Source organism: Antechinus flavipes, chromosome 4 (assembly GCF_016432865.1).
Source record: "Antechinus flavipes isolate AdamAnt ecotype Samford, QLD, Australia chromosome 4, AdamAnt_v2, whole genome shotgun sequence".
In the NCBI taxonomy this organism is placed as follows: Eukaryota; Metazoa; Chordata; class Mammalia; order Dasyuromorphia; family Dasyuridae; genus Antechinus; species Antechinus flavipes.
Window position 1 is genome coordinate 94,608,654 of NC_067401.1, and position 23,725 is coordinate 94,632,378.

A 23,725-nucleotide genomic window follows, 5' to 3' on the forward strand; every position below is an offset into this window, starting at 1 on the left:
CCTTCATCTTGGGCACATAAATCACTCCAAACTGTCTCCAGATGTTTAAGTCTATTAAATCTCTTCTGGGATGTTATGGGTTGTGAATGACATAACATTTATGGAAGGGCTAACCCTAATCCAACCTGAAAGACTGAGATAAGTCACCTATTATTATTCTTGTAACAGTTAATCAAATAACTAACTTCATCTGGCTAGTGTTCTTACTTTAAGATGGTGATATAATATGTTTCCTAATAGCTGTGAATGAGTGATTTTTTTCATATGAAAGATGATTCTTTCCTTATTAATCTAAGCCTTTCTGAATCTGGAACTCTAGAAATATTTAGTGCCATGGTGGATAGAACACAGGCACTTAACACTTATTAGCTGTGTGATCTTTGGCAAGTCACTTAACCCCAATCACCTTGATAATTCCAAAAAAAAAAGAAAGAAAGAAAGAAAGAAATGCAAAGTGTTTCTCTTCATTTTCACATATTCATCTCTAGTGGTTATATATTTGAGATACAATTAGAAAAATAAACATCTTGCTTCTTATTTACAAAGTGACCTAAAGAATCTTGATCACCACAATGAGTTTTTCCTACTTATATTTCCTGAATTCATATTCATTGTTCCCAAACAAGTTGCTTGGTTTCCTTCTAAAGACTGAAAAACAAATTAAGAATTCAATTATGTGATATTTCAAAACATTCTTTCTTAGTTTGCTCTGCTTAAGGAATTTCATATGCTTAGAATATAAATGGAATTCATTAATTGATATCCCTCACTTTCTTAAAAGAGGACAAAAGATTTCCATTTATCTTTTAACTTCTAATGAATCATTTTAAATGTCTTTGCTTCCTTTATCAATGAAAGAGAAAGCAAAGTGGAGGAAAAAAGGTTTTGAGTTTGGGCCTACTGATGACATTGTCTCTGGAATTCATTCCTTACATTTGATATAAAGTATTTTTTCCAGAAACTATTTATTTCTCCATCAATGGCAAGTACCACACGATGAAGTTAAAGCAGAAGGCCAAATGCATTAGGATCTAAGTTGTCTGAGTTCAATAAACATTCATTAACTACATCTTATATATACAAAGATGAAAATTTATATAGTACCTTCCGCAAAAGAATTTCCAATCTAGTTGGGTTTGGAGGGAAAACAGGTTTTTAACATATACACAAGTGAGTATAATAAAAAGATTATGATAAAGGCAAAAGAATTCAGAAAGAATAATATATGAAAAATCAGAGGAAGGGCAGACCATTTAGCTAAGGGGATTAGGGATAGCTAAGTATATATTAATGAGCTCACTTCAAAAGATATAAAAATTTCAGATCCAATATAGTATATTATAACAATTCAAATAAAGTCAGGTTTATTAAATAATCTTCTTGGAATCTGATGAATGTAATTAACTTCCCAGGAGATTACCAATATACTCATGGACATATTTCCTGACCAGCACTATCTTACTAGATGAAGGATTTTTCATCTTATTGTGTCATGGTTCCCCTTGACAGTCAGATGATCACTATGGATCTCTTCTCAGAATAATGTTTTTAAATGCATGAAATAAAATACAGTGGATTACCAAGTGAATCTGAAATTTAATTATCCTAGTTTTCTACTTATCTATTTAACTAGCTATCTACCTAAACAATAAAAAAACCCAAAAACTTAATCAAATAAACACTTTGTTAAGAACTCTTGCATTGTAAGGTTCTCATTTCTAAAGAAAGCGTTAGAAAAGCAATTTTTAAAAAAATCATGAAGCTATTTACCATGTTATTGTGAAACTCAATTGACTCAATCTCTATTTTGCCATAAATTCCCAGGGTATCTATTTTGTCTGGCTTAATTCTATGTTTGTAGAGCAATAGATTCACAGCCATCTATGAAGATAGCAGACAAGTAAAATACATCTATCTAAAGGCTTTATCATTTAATTTTTATTTAATTAAGTTAAAATCTTTAAGTTCTAGATAACAGCATTATAGTTTTAATCTCTAATATTTGAATGTATTTCATTACCATATTATATTTAGAGTTAGAATGGATTTTATAGTTCATTTAGTCCATTCCATCATTTTACTGAGACATTAGGTGACATGCCTAAGGTAGTAAATGGCAAAGTTAGGATATAAACTCCATTCCAGTCACAGCATGTCCCATGCTCCAAGTTGAATAGTCTTTCTACTGCACCACACTGTCTTCCAATTCTTTCTTTTTTGAGCTCACAATATGTTGGAGTATAATATGACTAAAAATCATACTTCCTCTAAACTGTGTCTACATAGCAGTCAGTTAGTTCATATTTATTAAGCGTTTACTATGTAGTAGAAAGTGCTGTATCATGTTACTCCAAGAAACAAGTGATGTCATTACTGGGAACAATTCATCCTGTGCGATTCTTGTGCATGCTCTCCTATGGAATAACTGGAGAAGGTCTATCTCATGTGTGATTAGTACCAATGCAGCAACCAGGACTGGTTCCTCACTCTTTCTCACCTTCACTTCATGGCTAGCATACCTCCTTTTTTAGTCATACACTTTTTTGATGATAAATTTTATGCTACTTCTTGTATACCTCCTCCATTGGTAATATAATATGCTATAATCTGCTTATGTGTCTCTCCATTTACTTTTGGGTGATCTGTCATTTTAATTTTTTCAAAGACTCTGGTATCCTGTGATTTGCAGCCATTTAACATCACCAGAAGAATGTTGGTGTTAAAAAGTTGCTTTTTGGTGCAATAATATTCTTTATAATATAGCATAAGCATAAAATTTATCTGCTGCCAAGAGAATGTTGCTTGGAGGAGTTGTCTAATCAATGACTTTTCAAACATTTTGCCCTTCACACCCAGAGATAATGGACTTCAAGTTCACTGGGTCCGCAGTAAGATACAAGAGCCAAAAAAGAAAACCATCCAAAAAATCACCAGGAATACAATTTTGGGCTACATTAGCAGGGACATAAAGTCCCAAATAATGGGCAGCCAGATGGCACAGTGGGTAGAGAACCAGCTCTGAAGTCAGGTCGACCTGGATTCAAATCCATTATCAGACACTTAATATTCACTGCTGTGTGACTTTGGACAAGTCACTTAACCCTACCTGCCTTGCCAAAAAATAAATAAGTAAAATAAAACAAATGAGAGCAGTTCTCTGTCTTGGCCAGACCACAGATCGTGTATTCAGTTTTAGGCATCACATGGACAAACTGGAATGAATCCAGAGGAAGTAGACCGGGGCAGCGAGCGAGCCTGGAACACATTCCACATGTGGTTCACTTGAAGGAAGTGGGGATATTTATGCTGGACCAAACAGAAGAGATAGCAGCTGTGTCTCTACCTGAAAAGCCTTCCTGTAAAACCAAGATCCAGCTGCTCTGTTTGGCCTTAGATGGCAGAACTGCAAGCTAAGGGAGAACTTGAAAAGATACAGATTTAGGTTCCAGGAAAGGAAAAAATGAACCTAAAAGTAATAGTGTAGTGTACTGAGCTATGTAGTGGTTCTCTGAATTAATGAAATAATAGGTAATTGTTAGCTGGCAAGGAGTAAGACTACCACCTCTAGCTCTGCAACAAGAACCTAATTCACATTTACTAGGATGAAGTCTGTCAATTTTACTAACACAACATTCTACTGAATATCTATTAAGTAAAAAAAAGCATTGGATTTGGTGTCAAAAAATCTGAGTTCAAATCAGGGCTCTGACATGACAGGTGCTACTGAGAGCAAGTCACTGTACCTCTCATAGTCTTTTTTCTCTTATCTGGACAATGAGGACATTGGACCAGACTCCTTTTAAGGCTGCTTTTGACTTTACAGCCAGGAGGCTATGAAGATCTTCTACTAGGGAGTAAATAAATAATTTCTCTTTCCCATAAACTGACCTGAAACTTGTCCTTCAGTACCATAAACATGATCTGAAAATCTTTTCCTTTTTCAAATGGCATGTCATTGACAACCTCTTCCCATCCCCATTTCTCCATTATCAAGGCATTGCATACAATGTGGCCTGATTTTTTGAATCCAGGGTTAAAGTGGAAAGCCATATCAGCTCGGGGCTTCACGCTGTTGCCACACTGGAAAATCCACCTGGAACCTATTTGGAGAAGAGCATGTGAGAAAAGTCTTTTGTCTTTTAGGAAGAAAGGAAGAGAGTTTCCAATCCTCCTTCCTTACTCCCTTCCATCCCTGTATAGTACCCACTTCCATTACAAATCAAAAAGCCATCACTCTCCTAGAAACATTTCTTCAGTCTACACTCATGCCCCACTTGTCTCACACTTGACCAAGACTCTCATAATGTGTGACAAATTCCCAATAAAATATCTGTGCATTTTCACTGGCTGGCTCCCACTCCCTGCTTGTCTCTGTCTCCAGGCTTCCCCTAAGTCTCAGGTAAAATTCCATCTTCTGTAAGGAGCCTTTCCAGATGCCTTTAATTCTAGTACCTTTCCTCTGAGATTACCTTCAGTTTATCCTCTATATATTTTGTTCACATGTTTTCTCCTCCATTACATTGTTAACTCACGCTCCTAGAGGCCATGAATTGTTGTTGCCTTTCATTTAGCACAGTGCCTGACTCATAGTAGAAACTTAATAAATGCTTCTTGAATTAACCTGACACTTAAAATGCCCTGTATTATTTGCTGCAATATTTAGTCTATTTCTTTAAGTGACATTCCATTTGAGAGATCAAGAGAATTATTTGAATCCCAAGTTTAAATTGCCTTAAATTATTCAGTACTTCAGATAATACAATTGTTTCTGAGTCATCCCAGATGAAAGCATGATGATAGAATTTATATTTTTGAATTTTCCATTTTCTATTTTCTTCACTCCAGCTGAACTAGACTACTATCATAATTTCCCAAGATGATACTATCATCTTTTACCTTCATTCATTTACATTGGCTTTTATAACACTCTGTGGAAAATGTATAGGACATATTGCAACCAAGAGTCATTTTGGAGGAGTTGAGGGAGGACTGGAGGTTTCTCTTTGGCCAGTCCATATAATCTACTGCTGTTATAGCATAGAATGTCTTAGACGATGAAAGTCTTTTCTTGGGCACATACTGTAAATGGCCCAGGACCTCCTGATCTTTGCAAATCACAGTATGCTCAGATGACCAATACTGGCCTTGTGGGAAAGATTCAGAAATGGTTGTTGTGAAGTACATAAGTAATTGAGTCCTTCATCCTGGAATTAACTTCTGGTTCATTTTTGCCTACTGAAGACATTCAAGATGCAGATCAGATGCTTCCTATTCTCTGAACATGGTAGGTGATATAAATGCTATTTGACTTACAGGGCTTCTTTAAAATGCCTTCCCTCATATGCCTGGTGAAGTGATTCTTATGAGAATCTCTTGGTTCATCCTGTTTGACATTTTCTATGGACTGAATTAATTCTGAAGTCATATTATAGATATTTGTGAACCCATCTCAATCTCTAAGCATATTTTAAGGGACAGGGTTAGATTTTCAAATATGTAATTCCACTTATCTACTGTGTTCTAAATGAAACTTCCTATATTTGTTTATCCTTTTATAGCACATTTGGATTCCTGATATTGAAACAAATCAAGTCAAGTCAAGTCAACAAGCTTTTTTCAGTTGCCTACTATGTGCCAGGCAAGAATTCTACCTATAAATAAAATAGAGAAATAATCCAAAAACATCATTTCAGCTACTGCTTTCAAATTCCCCAAATTTTTAATCTGAGGTACAAAAGTAAAGGTGAAATTGTGAAAAAAAGAGAAAAGGAACAAAGGAAATCATCACATCAACCTAACAACAAAAACAGCAAGCAGAAAAGTGAAAATAGCTTCAATAAATGTCATCACATAGTCTCCATACTATTCAATATAAAAAGCTTCAAAATAGAGGCTTAGCAGAGGAGATCAAAGTTAGAAGGGGACAAAATAAACAGGCATATTATCATGCTACTGTGTTTGCTGTTATTAGAGTTGTATATAGGATGTTCAATTTAGCAGAAAATTTCATAGGTAATTGTTATATATCTTGGTGATTTTTCTGGCCAAATGTTAAGTACCTGATCTATTCTTTGCTTATTCTCAAGGATATTTTGAATCCCTTATTCTCAGGATGGGAATTTATCTTTTGTCATTTAATGAAAGATAGAACTCTTTGTTATATGATTCTAACTGACATGCTAAGTATTTGTTTGGTTATCATCATGGAATATGAATCTATGAGTGAGCTTACATCCGAATACTTGTTTTATTTAATTCCAAAAACGCAACTAAGCTTTTTATCCAACTATGCAATAAGAGCTGGCAGCGGGTTGGTTCACTGGACAGAGTGGCAGGCCTGAAGTATGGAAGAATTATTTTTCTGAGTCCAATACAAAGTGCTACAAAAATGTAAGCTGTTAACTTAGATTGATTTCACAAGGAGAAAGAGCAAGAAATATAAAGGTCTTTACTAATATTTTTCCTTTTGCTCCTACTTACAATATTCAATTTCTTTCTTGTCTTTTCCCTTTTAACAAAAGCAAGGCTGAGGATCTGAACCAAGTAGATACATCAGAGTAGAGGATCCGAACCAAGCAGATACATCAGGAGAGAGGGTTACCTGTCTGCATTATGGGGCACATGACCACAGATAACAAACAAATTCCCAGGCCTCAGCTCCTCAGAAAGTTTATCAAAATATGAAATCATCTAAGGAAGAAGGAAACAGTTTTCTCTCACTTACGCACTTATGTAAATATGAGAAGCCACAACTTTTCCAAATCTATATCATAAAACACCCTAATGGATTATCTGACCTAATTGTAGTGTTGCTTTGTCTTTCAGACTTTAAAAGGACAGCCAACTGCAAATCACAAAGAGGAAAAACTATAGTGAATTATGGGTATTCAGTATTGTACTTATTTAATAATAAATCAGATTCAAAGATTTAATTTAGTCATTCATTTCAAATGGCCCAGCTCTTTTATATACTGTGAAACAGAGGAATCTCCCAAAGGCTAAAGGGTAAAGAAAGAAGCAAAAGATCTAGATAGACTTTCTATCTACTCTATATGTTGTCTAGGGAAATCCTGAAACATAAAAGGGTTGATTAAAAAAGAGAAATATTATCTTGAGAGTAGTAGTAGAAATGAGTTCTTTTTGTCAAAGATAATTTTCCATCGACTTCTACACTGGACTTTTCTTTTATTGTACGGAGTCATTACAGCATAAAACTCATGATACAACAGACACAGCAACACCTCTCAGCATGAAAAACATGACAAGAAGTTCATTTCTCAATAGTCTTATCATTACATAAATTTGAAAGTTTTATTGTTGGACATTCTATGTTTCTATCTATCTATTCATCTATTATATATTTACCTGTTTTGTCTGTTTCTATCTATATCTGTCTCTACCTATCCAGGCTGCTGTTTCTCTGTCTATATAAATCACTCTACTTATCTCTCTCTATGTCCACCTGCCTATCCTCTACCCTTGTCTCCACCTATCTCTATCTTTCTATTTATTTCCACTTCTCTCTATTTCTACCTATGTCTATATCTATCTGTTTCTATCTGTCTATCTGTCTCCTTCAATCTCTACCTATCTATCTACCTCCTTACCTATTTAAGAGATAGCCAATCCCCAGTGATTTAGGGGATAACGAATTCTATGTGGCTTTATTTATATCCTCTCTTCCCCCAAACTTTCCATTTTATTATGTTACAGTGATGAGACTGCTATATTTGGAGAGAGGTCCTGAACTCAAATCTTTTCTTAACAATTTATTATATGTGTGACTTTGGATTATGTTTCGATGAGCCTCAATTCTCTCTTCTGTAAAATGAGACTAGCTAGTTTCTGATGCTCTAGAACTATGATCCTATGAGTAGATCCTTCCCAGCTATTAATTATACATTTCCACAAAGAAAGGATGAGAGGAGCTGATGCACAACTGTTAATTTTGCTCTTTACTAAATGTCTGATGAAAACTATGGAGGAAGAAGTTATAACACTTGGATAAGGCGAAATTTTTGGCATTGGATAATTCCTAATTTCATTCACATGCTTATAAATAAACTAACCATATCCATAATACATAGTACTCTCTCCATTAAAAAAAAAACAACCTAATTTTGTAGAAGTCCGTTACTGGCTCGTGGATGACATGTTGTGGATTGTTTGAAAATATTATGTTGTCTTTCAAACTGGTTGCTGCCTCTTCTGCTAATGATCTATGGATTTAAATATGCTTTATACTACATCTGGTGAAAACTTGGGGAATTGACCCCAGTATAAAATGAAATTTTAAAAAGCACAAATGGAGATAAAAACATTCAATCAAACAATTAATCACAAGCATTTATCAAACCCATTCTTATATGCCAAACCCTATGCTTAACATTGAATTTACAAATACATAGAAAGAAGCAATCCCTACTCTCATGGAGCTGACATTCTAATCAATGTAATTCATCACTTTCCTCCATCCAGAACTCTATTTCATGCAAGATTCTTGTTATTAATCATCCTTATAGAACACAGTGCCCTAGGCCTCAAAATAATTTAAAAATTGTTCCAAATCTTTACCTGTTCTTTACAAATGAAATTCCTCTAATTTAAATACTAGAAACCAATACACACCATACAACATAGGGTTTAATAAACTCTCTTGAAAAACACAGAAATGTAATATCAAACAACAATTAAGCCATAGCCCCTAATAACCTGCAGCATTTATCAGAAGTAGTAACTGGGGAGGTGAAAAATAAGACAGCCAATCAAGTAAAGCTTTGACTTTTTACTTGGTTTGTTTTTTCTATCTCTTTACCAATATAGGCAAGTTCATTGGCAGGGGAAGTCCAAGGTCCAAATAAGATTCATGAGACTCAGAGTTGTTGTTGTTTTTTTTTTAATTTAAAAAAAATTTCCTCCAGTTACATAAAAAACAACTTTTTTTTGGTTTATATATGTATTTTTTTTTTACATATTCCCAGCCAGAGTTTTAGAAAGAAAAACTACTCATTTGAACTGAACTTTGTGCACTGTGAGAAAACCTTAATGACCACCAGCAGCAGCAAAGGAATTAAACTAAAGTTCCCTCAAATCTATTTTCAAAAACTCTGCTTTTTTTTCTTCTGTATATCTACACATACCAACCAAAGCTATAGATTTTGCTATAATCTGTAGCAAATAGCTAAAAACAGCAAATTTTCTTTTGCTCCAAACGAAATCAGTTACCTTCTCCCTTCCTCCCAACTCCCATTCTTCCCCAGGAAGAATGCTTCAAAACTCTGCAAAATTCAGACAATATTCAAGAACAAAAGACCACTTATTCAACTGGAGGTAAATGAGATGCATATCCATATTCATTATTATAAGAAATAGTTAAGACCTATTTAAAGGCATATCTCAAACTTTTCTTTTAGTGAAAGGCTTATTTTAAGTGGATTAACCTGGGAGGATCCAAACAGTCATTATTTTCACCATATTCCTTCAACAAATGAGAGCCATAAACTAGAGTTCCCTGTAAATCAGGAGAGGAAAAGGGCTTCCTGATTTTCGCTTTTAATCTTTTATTTACTTCTTAAATTTTAACCACAAGATGACTCAGTGGCCAAGTTCAATTGTTTTTGAAAAGAAGGAGGAGGACTTTAGGTTGCTGCCATGAAACTAGCTGTAAGGGAATACTGTTATATCCCTGCAAATAATGGCTTTCCTACAGAAGTTAGGATCCCATGGGGAAAAAACACAAACACTAGATTTGGGTTCAAATCTTATTTCTGGTGTCACTGCTTGTGCGGTCTTGCACAAGCTACCTAACTTAAATTTTCTATCTGTGTAGAGGGTTGGGGAGTGGGGGGCTGGGATTGGACTAATTGGTTTCTAAGATCTGTGGTTCTTCCTCACACAAGGACTCGGGACAATGGAAGAATAAGGGGAGGAAAGAACCAGATAGTAGGGAATCTGGGGAGAAGTATACATGTAATATTTCTATGCAAACTGAATTGGGAAGAATTAAGAGCAGCCTAAGCAAGTTGTTTACTTTTCCCCAACATCCATCCATCCATCCATCCATCCTCATTTCTCTCGATGGTGACAGAGTTTTCAGAGGCAAGAATTCTAATTGCATTACAGGTTACCCACTTTCCCTGTTGAGAAGTAATTTGCTATTAGACCTAGAATGGGGAAAATTCTTCAGCAATGGCAGCCAGACCCAAACAAATAGTGAGTTTAGGTAACATCATCCTCTAAAAGCTTTTCATTATCTTGCTTTGACAGAAGGGGCTGCCCAGAGATCTAGTTCTGTACAAATGCCCTTTTCCCTCCTCCTCACCCCCCAAGGGCTACAGCAGGGTCATCATGGCTGCAGAAAGATCAATTTCTCTCCCTACTTACCCTGCCTTACTCAGCCCTCCAGGAGATCCCAGCAGAAGCCTGTTCCTCCAGCAAGTTTGTGATCTTCTGGAGGCATAACTTAGTTGTATATGGGTGGAGAAGGAAAACCAAAATCATTCTGCTTCCAGTTACTTAGTTCATCAGTCCCTCCACAGTGATGTCATCATCCAGATGCAGAGTTAAGGAAGTCTACAAGCCTCTGCCTTTCCTTCCTTCACTCACTGTTCAATGAGCAACTGTTACCTAAGCTAAACTTCCTAGACATCTGAAAGGTCTAGTTTCAAAATGAGCAAGGGGACATCAACAGAAAAGTAGGAATATGTTATTAGAAATAATAATAACAATAAATGTAAACAAATCTGTGACACATGAAGGTCTGTTCTCTAACTGGAGGCTGGTGTGGTGGAACAGAGATAGATTTAAAAGGAGCATGATAAGTAGTTTGCCCCTTGTTCTTCTCTAGCATCCTGGCACTAGCTCCTGAGAATCCCAGGACAGCTGACCACTGAATACCAAAGGCCCTTTGAACAAGGCAACACCAGCCACCAGCCCTGAGTGTATTATTTTAGCTTAGCCATCTCAAATTGATGGTGCTGGTGGTCAGTTGTTTTAGTAGTGAATGATTTGTCTGTCTGTCTCTCTGTATTTATAGTTTGTTTTTCTTTATTTTTATTGAAGTGACTCTTTTGTTATTAGAGCAAAAACAAGAAATAGTCATTAATAAAGTTTAGACTGCTATGTCCCTCCATGATTTGACATTGTGTTAACTGCAGCCACACACAATTGATTTAGACCTAGGATTTGGGTTTACTCAGACCAGCTGCGTATCCTCAGTACTCACTTCATCTTTTTTGTGTACGTCTTAGTTTCTTCATCTTTAAAATGGAAATAATAATACTTGTACCTCACTGGATTGCTGTGTTAAATGACTTTTTTCATGTCACACAACTAGAATAGTGCCAAAGGTATAAGCTGGGGAGTTTTTTATCCCCTATTCCAGTGAGTCAAACTCACATAGGAGCAGATTTATGTTGGACACATATTGCCTTAGCAAGCCTCATATTTGCACTGTTTTGTATATATCAAAGTATTAAATAAATCATAGGAGCATATATTCAGTTTTGGACCTCAGAAAGAATCTCTAGACTGACCTCAAGGCAATGACTTTTACTGCCACAGCAATTCTTAAAGATTGTCAAAAAAAGAAAGGCACAGTATCTCACTTTTGGAAGGATGTTCAGAGCCATCACATCTAGACCAAATGGGAATTCTTCTCAGACTATAGCATACCCAAGGTTTCATCTAAATAATCTAAATACCTCCCAGTTAGCCCATTCTTGTTTTGGGAAAACCCTATTGTTAGAAAGTTTTAATTTACATAAATCCTAAATCTAACCTATGCAACTCTCATTGTAGAAAGACTGAGGTTTGCATAAGAGGAGAATTACTGATTCACAGATCCTTGAAGTATTAAAACATGCATTATTATTAGAGCATAAGTTTCATGAGGTTGGGCCTATCACCAGTGTTAAGCACAATTTTATGAGGCACAGCAAGCATGCAGTAACTACTTAATTCAACAAATGTTTAAATACCTACTATGTGCACACAAAGGTAAAAGATAAACTCTATTTTGACAAATTCTTTGTCATGGCAGAGTATTGTTGTACCAAATTAGGGGGTTATACTTGTGATTTCATTGGTGTGGAGAACTTCCTTGATCCATGCAAATAGACACCTTCCCTGCAATTTATAATCTTAGAGAGGTGTCTAGAGTACTAGGATTTTAAATGACTTTTTAAGGTCATACAACGAGTATAGGGTCAAAGATTAGAACTGGGCAGTCTTCTATCCCTTACACCAGTAGGTCAAACTCAAATTAAAACAGATTCCTGTGGGTCACATATTGCTTTGGCAAACTTCAAATTAATATTATTTTAAGTATATATAATTATAATTACATTATATTACATATATAATAAACATTACCTTGTGTATTTGTTTGTATACAGAAATATAAAAACACTTATTATATATCACAAATATTATGTTGTACTTTTATTTATTTTGTTAAATATTTTCTAATTACATTTTAATTTGGTTCAAGCATACAAGCCATGAGTTTGACACCTCTGCCATACACATATGTTGGAATAAATAGAAGATATATAAAAACAAAGCAATTTTGAAGAGAGAAAATCTTGGGGAAATGAGGACATCAAAGAAAGCCTTTGTCAGAATTGAGCCTTGAAAGAGTCTAAGAAATCCAAGAAGTGGAGGAGAGAAAGGACAATGTTACCACTTATTCAAGTGGTATATTGTATATGGATGGGAAGAAACCAGTAGGGATGATTGATTGGAATGTATAATTGGTAAAAGAGAGTAGTAATGTGAAATTAGTGTGGAAAGATGAACTGCAATTATTGGTAATAGGCTTTAAAATTTTAAATTAGAAAAAGCTTTCAATGCCAAAGAGGAGTTTGTATTTTCATAATGACATTTGACAATGACAATAGTGATATCTAGCATTTATATAATGCTTTAAGGTTAGTGAAGCACTTAATGTTCTTTCTTTTGATCCTGTAGGCAATAGGAAACAACTGGAATTTCTTAGCAGGAAAGTGTTACAGTCGTGGTTGGATTGATATGTTCCATTTGGAAGTACTTAATTACAACCTGGAAGTCTACCCTTTTCTTTCCCCAAGTTACTCATGGGACAATAAGAAAAGAAAAATAATTCTGATTTCAATAAGGTACACTATGGTTTCCAGGTTTCCTCAACTATAGATGACACTTTGCAAATCCTCAGGCTGTACTGCTTATGACTTTAATTCTTATACTAAATCAGGAAGTGGGGAAGAGAGGGAGAACAGGAAGAAGGGATGAGTCCAGTACTCTTTTCATTATTCCAGTATCTCCTGTCAGTCACTGGGTGACTATCAGTCAGCATTAGACTAATCCATTAACTATAACAACCATTTAAAATCATCTCAGGTTCATTCAGTGCTGAATGTTAATTTGTTGAGCCAATTGATGTTAGTGGCAACAAGGAGAGGGAGGTCTTCTCTCAGATATAGTCTATGTTTTGCTTCAGTTTTTATGTACTCTATAACTCTTCCTTCATACATTTCCCTTTTCTTTTTCCCCCTTCCCCTTTCTCCTTTTCCCCTTCCACCCTTCTCCTTCCCCCCTTCCCCCTTTCACTCCTTTTCCTTCTTCCCCTTCCTCCTTCTCCTCTTGCCCTTCTCCTCTTCCCTTCTTCCCCTCCTCTCTTCCCCTACTTCTTCCCCCTTGCCTTTTCCTCCTTCCCTTCTTCTCTCCTTCCCTCCCTTCCCTCCTTTCCCCCTCCCTCTTTCCTTCCTTCCTTCCTTCCTCTCTTCTTCCCCCTTCTCTCTTTCTTTCTTTCTCTTCATAAGGTCTCAGCTATAAACTTACTACACACAACCTTAGTGACAACCAAATCTCTTCAATAATGACAATGTGGTATTCCAACATATAGAAATGAATGTAATTGTAATAACTGTTTTACAGGGGATACAAGTAAATAAAGGATATCCCCAAAGTCTTAGTGTGGTTTTAAGACTTAATAGTTTAGATTTGTACTAAGATTTATGGGACATCTTATACACATTTGTGTTTATAAAAGGCATTATTATAAGTTCCTACAAATGGGTTATGAATTGTGCAAAGAAAAAATGTTGTCATGTTAATTTTAAAGAGGTATTTTAAAAATTCCTTATTAAACATAATGCTTGTATAGATTAAACATAATGTTTTATATGGATATTTTTTAAAATCCTTTATTAAACATGTTTGTATGCCATGTTACTCCTCAAATCAATGTGTTTGGGGAAAACAGATTAGTGAACACATGCCAAGTCCCCATCCAATGCAAAGTTTCTCTCCCTTGCTATATCCTAAGACAATACTCAAATCCAATAGAGAAAGAATAATGAATCCACTGATATTTTATTAAACATTTTGTTATGGCTGGTTAGTCAATTTTCAATCCAACTCTTTCTGACCTCATTAGAGTTTTCTTGGCAAAAGAAAATGGAGTGGTCTTCCATTTCCTTCAGCTCATTTTGCAGATGAAGAACTAAGGCAAACAAGATTTTATTAGGTTCTGATTGAGATGGGGAAAAAAAGGCAGAGGGAAAAAGACAAAGAAAGGAAATGAAAAATTAAAATATTTTCTGCAATATTCTATGTATCAAGGAGATTTTCAATCTAATTCTTTAATTCCTGATTCTCTACCATAATGGAAAAACTGTCACTTCATCATCATCATCATCACCCCCACCATCATCACTAACATTGATGTGGCATTTCAAGGTTTGCATAATGCTTTACATATGTGTTCTCATTTGATCTCACAGCTTTAGTGATAAATATTCCGAGTACAGCCTCATCAGCCTGAGCTAGTTAAGTAGAGGAGTGATTGCTACCTAGAGTTAGGAAGATTCAACCTCAAACACTTATTAGTGATGAGACTTAACTTGTCTGCCTCAGTTTCCTCTTCTATAAAATGGGGATAATAACAACATTCATCTCCCAGAGATCAAATAAGATAATCATAAAGTGCCTGACACATAGTAGATTCTATATAAATGTTTATTCTCACTCCTTCCTTTTCAATCATTTCTTGTGATAGATTTGAAAATTACTGAAACTTTTTACCTCAGTTCTGAAGTATGATGGTGCAGCTATAACTCCTGTTCTCAGAGGCACAATGGTTATACTGCTTCACATAGTCTCTGTTGGCTTGTCTCTCCCTTGGTATATTATCTACATCCAATGGATTCCTTTAAAACCTCCAAACTGGGGGCGCAATTCTCAGCTTTTTACTTAGTAATGTCATTAGACAGGCACATAAACAGCCCACTGGGAAATATAGTCTAGAGAATGCAAACCAAGGATTAATATTCTTTTAGCCCCGGGCATTATGGGAAATGAAGTTTCATTTGACATTTCCATTACATAGAAAAATTTAACTCTATTGACTAATGCTCCAAAGTACAATTTAACCCAATTTTTCCCACCAGGCGTTATTCACTGATTATATCACATGAGGTTACAAAGATGATTATCTCTTTCTAAACATCAGCAGGTAGAGGGGATGCTGAATAACTCTCCTTCCCTATTTTCAAGGGACAATTTCTTGTTCTCTCTTGATGCAGCAAATAATTCCCCTGCCTCTGCTCACAGAATTCCAATTTCCGCATTTTTAGGCAGTATAGAAAAATGATGCACTGGAGAAAAGGAAAATGGAATGTAACATGCTCTCAGAGTCTTATTTGGTTAGTTTTATTCACAAGTTTGGTCTAGCTCTGCCTAGAATCAGAGAAGTACCCAGATGTCACTGCCACTGGCAGTCACTCCAGGGATCTCAGGAAGAAGGTAATACCTTCTTAAGTGATTAGCACCACTCTCTGCTCAATAGGATCACATGTTCAGCCTATTAGAGGGGAGGAGGGACTCAGATTTCTGAGCTCTTTTTAAAAAGAAAATATAGGAAGAGGTTGGGAGACAAGAGCCTAGATTTACTTAAAACGTATCTTCTAGAGCCCAGAAACAATATACACACTGTATATTGGGTACTATATGTAACAATGTAAATGGAAAGAGCAACAATGTTTAAAAAATCAAAAGTGAATCTGGTGAAAATATAAAGAACAAACATGACTCTAGAAGAAATATAACAGAGAATATTGTACACAGCAACATCAAGACTAAGTGATGATCAGCTATGCTGAACTTGGGGCTCTTTTCAACAATGAGGTGGTTCAAGGCAATTTCTACAGACTTGGAATAGAAAGAGCCATCCATATCCAGAAAGAGAACTATGGAGACTGAATGTGGATAAACACATAGTATTTTCACTTTTTTGTTGTCATTTGTTTGCTTGGGTTTTTTTTTTTTCTTTCTCAATTTTTTTTAAACTTCTTTTCCTTTTGATCTGATTTTTCTTGTGCAACTTGAGGAATATGGAAATATGTTTAGAAAAATTACACATTTAACCAGTATTGGATTGCTTGTTGTCTAGGGCAGGGAAGTAGGGGAGAAAAACTGGAACACAAAGTTTTGCAAAGGTGAATGTTGGAGACTATCTTTGCATGCATTTAGAAGAATCAAATATTATTAAAGAAATAAAAGAAAGCATATAAGAAGACTTTCCCATCACACATACCTCCTTGAGGATGTGGGAAGATCCATAAGTGTTGTTATACATTGCACATATTTTCAGAGTGTTTTCAATGCATTGATCAGCTATGCTGATTTTTTTTATTTTTCCTTTTATTTTTCTGTCCTTAGAAATACTATTTTTTATTTAGAATAAATGTTCACCCTGGCCATTCCTCAAGTTATATTAGCCTTGACCTTGAGTTTGGATTTCTTTCTTCTTTTTTTTAATATTTTAATCTAATATTTATTTATTTATTAAGTCTTCTTTTTAAATTTTGAGTTCTAAATTCTCTTCTTTCCTTCTACCTCCTTCAATATTTGTTATTGGTCCCATTAGTCAGGTCTTTAATTTGAATGGCTCTTTTCTTACTCATGAGCGCTTCCTCGTGCTTAGATTGGTAAAGGTACTGATTTCATGAAAACAGATAAGATTTGCCTAAATGGGGGGGGGGGGGGGAATTAGACTGTTATTTTTAACATCATTTTTATTAACTAGAAAATCTACAAGTTCAAACAATGGTAGGAATGGTTGTAATGTGGGTCATCATATATTCCTTGGAATTGAGAAAGAAAAGGGTAACACAGGGGATATAGAATATGGATTTGAAATCAGGAAGAACTGAATCTGACTCAGAGATTTATTACTGCTATGAATAATACTTCTCTGAACCTCAACTTCATCTGTAAAATGAGAATAATCTTTAGTTTTAGAATATCCTCCAGGATTGTTGGAGGTTTAAAGAAAGTCATGTATACACAGTACTATGCAAAATTTCAAGTGCTATATTTGTGTCAACTGTCATACCATTCATGTTCAAATACAACAGCAAAGGTATAATATTTTGGAGGGGGCAATCATGTTTTGGAAGGATGGTTAAGTAACAAACAGAGCAAATGGCAATGAATGGAGCACAAGCAAAGGAACATCTAGAGACCAAAAAAAAATAAATGGTGGAAAACTAACAAGAACAATAATAACAACAATAACCTGCTTACCTTCTTTCTAGTGGAAAATCTCTCAAAAGTACAGGATTAGAACAAAGTATGGGATGGTTTAACAACTCATTCCTATAATTTCATTATTCTATGCCAGTAGCTAAACTCTGCCTCAATAATATTGAGAGTTAGGATAAGTTTAAAGGAAAATGTCATTTCACTTAGCATCAATTCATGTAAGTCTCTCTAGGCCTCTCAGAAATCACCCTGTGGATGGTTTCTTATAGAACAATAGTATTCTATAACATTCATATACCATCACTTAGTCAGCCATTCTCCAATTGAAGGGCATCCACTCAGTTTCCAATTTCTTGCTATTACAAAAAGGACTGCCACAAACATTTTTGCACATGTGGTCCTTTTCCTCCTTTAAATTCTCATTGGGCTGTAAGCTCAGGAGAAACACTGCTGGATCAAAGGGTACGCACATTTTGATGGACCTTGGAAGTATGATAGCATAGTTCTGAAATGCTCTCCAGAATGGTTGGATCAGTTCACAACCCTACCAACAATGTATTAGTATCCCAGTTTTTCCACATCTCCTCCAACATACATCATTATCTTTTCCTGCCAACTTAGCCAGTCTGAGAGGTGTGTAGTGGTACCTGAGAATTGTCTTAATTTGCATTTTCTCTGATCTGATCAATAATGATTTAGAGCATCTTTTCATATGACTAGAAATGGTTTCAATTTCTTCATCTGAAAATTATCTTTTCATATCCTTTGACCATTTATCAATTGGAGAATGACTTGAATTCTTATAAATTTGAGTCATTCTCTATTTATTTTAGAAATGAGGCCTTTATCAGAACATTTGAATGTAAAAATGTTTTCCCGGTCTATTACTTCCCTTTTAATTTTCTCTGCATTACTTTTGTTTGTACAAAAACATTTTAACTTAACACAATCAAAATTATCTATTTTGTGGTCAGTAATACTCTCCAGTTCTTCTTTGTTCACAAAATCCTCTTCCACTGTTCTATAAATGAATAGCAGGGCATTAATGCTTGTGTCTCTACAGATGGAAAAGGAATTTGATGGGTTCAATACGCTGTATCCACCTTGTCCATCAGAGAGCGAGAGAGAGAGAGAGAGAGAGAGAGAGAGAGAGAGAGAGAAGAGAGAGAAAGAGAAAGAGAGAGAGAGAAAGAGAGAGAAAGAGAGAGAGAGAGAGAAAGAGAAAGAGAGAGAGAGAGAGAGAGAGAGAGAGAGAGAGAGAGAGAGAGAGAGATGGAAAAGGAGATTAATGCTTGTGTCTCTACAGATGGAAAAGAAATTTGATGGGTTCAATACGCTGTATCCACCTTGTCCATCAGAGAGCGAGAGAGAGAGAGAGAGAGAGAGAGAGATGGAAAAGGAGATTAATGCTTGTGTCTCTACAGATGGAAAAGGAATTTGATGGGTTCAATATGCTGTATCCACCTTGTCCATCAGAGAGTGAGAGAGAGAGAGAGAGAGAGAAAGAGATGGAAAAGGAGAAGTCCTTCAAAATAAAGGAGAAGACCCAGGAAACATCAGGTGCTTCCCTCTCTGACTATGCCAGCCACTGAAAGAGCATGACTGTTACCTCTATGAGTATGGCAACTGATTATGCAAGATTTTAAAACTTGAAGGAATCATTGGATTTCCTAGCACATGAAGCAATGTATAATAGATTGGCTTTGGACTATCTTTTGCTGCTAAAGGAGGTATATGTGAGCTTGCAACAGGTGGCCCCAAACATACACCACCTACATGAGATGGCTCAAAGGATGAGAGACACAAAACAAGTTATTTTCTATAGCTTCCTTTTGGGATTCTTGGAAGTCTATTATAACATCTTCTTGTTTATGATATAACTACTTGCCTGTGTGATTTCTCCCATGCTGAACTTGTTATCCACTATTTTATGGATCTAACCTCTGATGTATACCTGCTCTGATTAAAACAAAAGAATGGGGGAGATGATGAGGGCCACAGATTGTGGGGAATTCTGGGCAAGATATAAGACCCTCCAGCCCAGTAAGGAACTGCTGACAGATCTGGTTTGACTCTCCATCCCACTCTAAGGGTGTTTCGGCCTTCCTGAGAAGTCAGGGGGTGTGACAATCTGTGCTATACTTGAAGCAGAGTTATACTGAAACATCTGTAACAAGTTGATATATGCGTAGTATTCTATAAGCATGTGTATAGTACTCTATAGTTAGCGCATGTGCAGTGCTTTATAGTTATGTAGACCATAGGGTATATAAAGTGGAGGCTTCCTTGAATAGATGGACTCCTGCTTGAACCTCCTTCTGAATCCTGCCTCTTCATTCCTTACCCAATATCAGGGCTCAGTTTGGTCCTGAAGTCTTCCCATAACACTATATAAGAAAAGGATAAAGTTGATTTTGTTTTTGTTTTTGTTTTTTTGCACAGAAAGGTTATTATCCACTTAAGTGATACAATGGAATCATATAATGCTTATTTATACTTTTTTAAACCTTATGGTCTCTGTCAGTTGTCTATAACGGGAGACCAGTATGGTAGAAGTAATGAACCAAACAATGATGGGGGGAGGGCAAGAGTTAATAAAAGTTATTAAAACACAAAAGAAAGAAAGATTTCATTGGGTCATTTTTTTGTAGATGCACAAAAGAGAACAAAAGAAACCAGACAAGCAGACTGAAAAGCTCCATGTTGAATTTATCACATTCTTAAAAGGGAAAGCAAACTATGTAATAAGAATTCTGTTTTATGTACAATCCTTTTTCTATTCTACTTTGTATATTGAAATGCTCATTTTAATTTGAAATTAAGGTTAAAATAAATTAAAAGAAACAGTCATTTTTTTCTATTGAGGATTTTTTTTTTGCACTGTGCTCTTTTCCCTGTCTTCCTCATCTCATGTCATTCATATCTCTTAACACTCCCTTTCTTTACTATCTCACATGCTGAAATGACTTGATTCCTTCCCAAGGCTAATCCTACTTCAGCACAAACAATCAATCCCATTCCCTCCCATCTCCAACAGTCATATGTGAGGGGTAATGTCTTCCATTCTTTTATATGTTAGTGAAAACATGCTTCTTCACTATTAATAACCTCATCAGAAAATTATATAGATGGGGAAATAAGCATGTAGGTCAGTGGTTGATATTTTCTGAGTCAACTTTTCTTTTTTTTGGAACCAGTAAAGCTTGAGATTTTTCTTATATTTCTACTGTCTTCCACTTTTTATAAACTGGTCCCTCTCTTCTCTCCCAATTTTATCAACTAACTGAAGCATGAATTTCCTCTACAGTCATAATAGCTAACATTTATTGTGCTTATTATGTTCCAGGGACTGTGCTAATTGCTTTACGATTATTGTCTCATAGATTCTCACAACTCTGGGAGGTAGATGCAATTTTTGTCCCCATTTTACACATGAGGAAACTGAAAACAAAGAACTTAAGTGACTTGCCCAGAGTCACAGTTAGTGTCAGTGGTTGAATTTGGTTGAGTCTTCCTGACTCCAAGTCCAGCACTCTATTCGCGGTACCAATTCATTGCCCCTACAATTACTTCATACAATCTGCTTTTCCCATGTTTATTCTCCTTAGTATCATTTTCTTTGTACATACCTCAGAGACTGTGATGTTAGTGTTCAAATGTGTTGAGTTCTACTTGATGAAGAAAACAATTTGTTATAACTTTTGTAAATCTTTTCCATTTTTCTTTGGCTTGTACTTTTCTTTCCATTTTTATCCCTAAAAGGTTTTGGAATTTAGGTGAACACCTGACCAATCTTTCATTAGACTAATTTTAGTCTCCCATTTTTTTTTCTTTATGAGAAAATACTGCTCATAATTATGTCATCCTTTCTAAAATTTTATAAAAACTCATCTTAATAAAATGAGTTTATATTCTAATCCTGTGTTGTCTTTGGCAGCTATATCTTCCCAATTTGTTGACTAAGGGCCTTTCTGGGCAATTTGGTCTTTTTGCTATAGCAATTTACATTGGTTTCACTTCAAAATATCATCATACCAAACTTTACCATAAAAAAAAATATTTCTACAGTCCAGTAGATGGCCCATTTCAGCAATATTTAAAACAAAAATGATCTGGACAACCTGAAATAAATTCACTACATGACTTAACTTGTAATTTACCTACATTGAATTTCTGCCAACTAGCTTTGAGGGATAGTACTGAAGTTAGAAAAATGTAAAGGTTTGGGGCTTGTTTATACAGGCTTTATTTTAATCACATTAGGTAGTATTTTTGATCTGTTACTAATGACAATAGGGTGAAATTCTGAACAGTGAGAGAAAAATATTGGTTCAAATATAAACAAGTCAGCCATTTTTATAGCACCATCTTTACTCAGAATTCAGTGCTGCATTTCAATATCAGCTCTATTAACAATCAAAATTGCATCTATGCATAAGACATAGGAAAGCTGATTTTGATGTTGTATCCTAATTTCAGTCCTTTGTCACCACAAAAAGCTACTATGTTTTTTGTATAAATATATTTTCCTTTAAAAAAAAGAAATCTCAGATACAGACCTAGTACTAGTGATATTGCTGTGTCATCATTGCAGTTTTATAGCTTTTTGAACATAGTTCCAAATTGTTCTCCAAAATAGTTGGACCATGTCACAACTCTATTAACAATTAATGATTCAATTTTTCTATAGCCCCTCTAGCCTTTGTCATTTTCCCTTTCCCTTATGTTAGCCAGTCTGATAGGTATGAAGTAGTACCTCAGAGTTGTTTTAATTTTCATTTCTCTAATGAGTTGTGATTTAGAGCATTTTTTATGTGACTGACTGATATTTCATGTAATAGTTGCTTTGAGTTCTTCTTCTGAAAATTATCTGTTCATAACTTCTGAACATTTATCAATTGAAGAATGGCAAGGAGACAATATGTAAATAATTACACATATAAACATAAATACATGTGTGTTATATATACGTTTATACTGTATACATATGAAGAGATGATGATGATGATGGAGATCATCTAAAAGGTGAAAACAGGAGAACTTGGGTAGACCAGGAAAATTATTTCAGAAGGTGGGACTTAAAGTGAGTCTTGAAAAGAAGCCAGGAAAATTAGGCAATGAAGTAAGGAGTCAGAGTGTTTATCAAAGTTTACTATGTCTAAGTGGAGATTCAAATAGAATCTGCTCTCAAGGAGCTCATGTCCTAGTGAAGATGGCACTGTATGGGAAATTTCAGCTTTGAGTCAGATGGAAAGATCATATGGTTCTCAGGATGCTGCAATAAAGCCAATAACAATAACAGCTAACATTTATACAGTCCTACTATGGGCCGGGCACTGTGCCAAGCGCTTTACAAATATTGCCTCATTTGATCCTCAAAACAACCCTCAGAAGTAGGAGCTTGTTATCCTTATTTTACAGATGAGAAAAGTGGACAGAGAGGCTGCGACTTGCCCAGGATCACGCTGCTCGTAGCTATCAGGAGCCAGATTTGGGACCATTTGACAGCGGCTTTGGAGACAGTGACATTCTGGGTCTGCAGTAGATGCAGATGTGGCACCTGCTGGGGCAGCTACATCTCCAGAGAGTGGATCTTCCCAGGATGACGGCTGCAGATTCCAGGCTGAAAGCATGTTATTTCAAAGGCTCTACAGTTCAGGATCCTAGACCATCTCCTACAGGATCTCAAGGAAAATGGCAGGCAAACTAGTCGTGGTGGTGTGACTTGACCGGATACTGTCTGTCCCCATCAGGATGTGCGGCTGTTTCAGTAAAACTAGCTTACTCTGTGGCAACTGGTGGGCATGACTGGTACCTTATGCAGAGGAGCTACCTCCCCAGATAATTGTGATAAATGTGAGGGTTGAGCTAGAAGCAGGATCTAGTGGGGCTGCCACTTCCAAGTCTTCTGTTCTAATCTGCCTGTTAATGGAAGTCAGATTGTCAGCAGTGGCTGCTGGTAATAAGGATGGAGGACTCCCCTCTAATGGTTTCTCTCCTCAATAATGCATTCAGGGATTGAGCTAGAAATCAGTCTAGTGGTTTGGGATACACTATTCCCAAGAGCACTCCCTATTCCTAAGGCTCTTTGGAGATTCTTGGTCTGTCTCCATCAGGATTGATCAATGTGGCTGTGATGATTGGGTAATGAGAGGTGGGGTAATGATGATATAGGATAAATTGAGTGAGAAGCTGGCTACAA

The 23,725-nt window shown here is 35.8% G+C and overlaps 2 protein-coding genes across 2 annotated transcripts in view; both read right to left on the bottom strand.

Moving 5' to 3' along the window:
• Positions 1-564: 564 nt before the first annotated feature.
• LOC127561284 (galectin-8-like) lies at positions 565-23,156 on the bottom strand. The gene is given in 7 exon segments (XM_051996570.1): positions 565-648; positions 1,771-1,881; positions 3,889-4,086; positions 4,088-4,100; positions 6,602-6,690; positions 8,138-8,219; positions 22,978-23,156. Coding segments are annotated over 7 exon segments (756 nt in total).
• LOC127559627 (galectin-8-like) overlaps positions 19,663-23,725 on the bottom strand; it is a 37,219-nt gene continuing 33,156 nt past the window's right edge. Inside the window, exon 12 of the mRNA XM_051993549.1 lies at positions 19,663-19,910. The gene's annotated coding sequence lies outside the window, so the exon portion shown is untranslated. The remainder of the gene's footprint in view (positions 19,911-23,725) is intronic.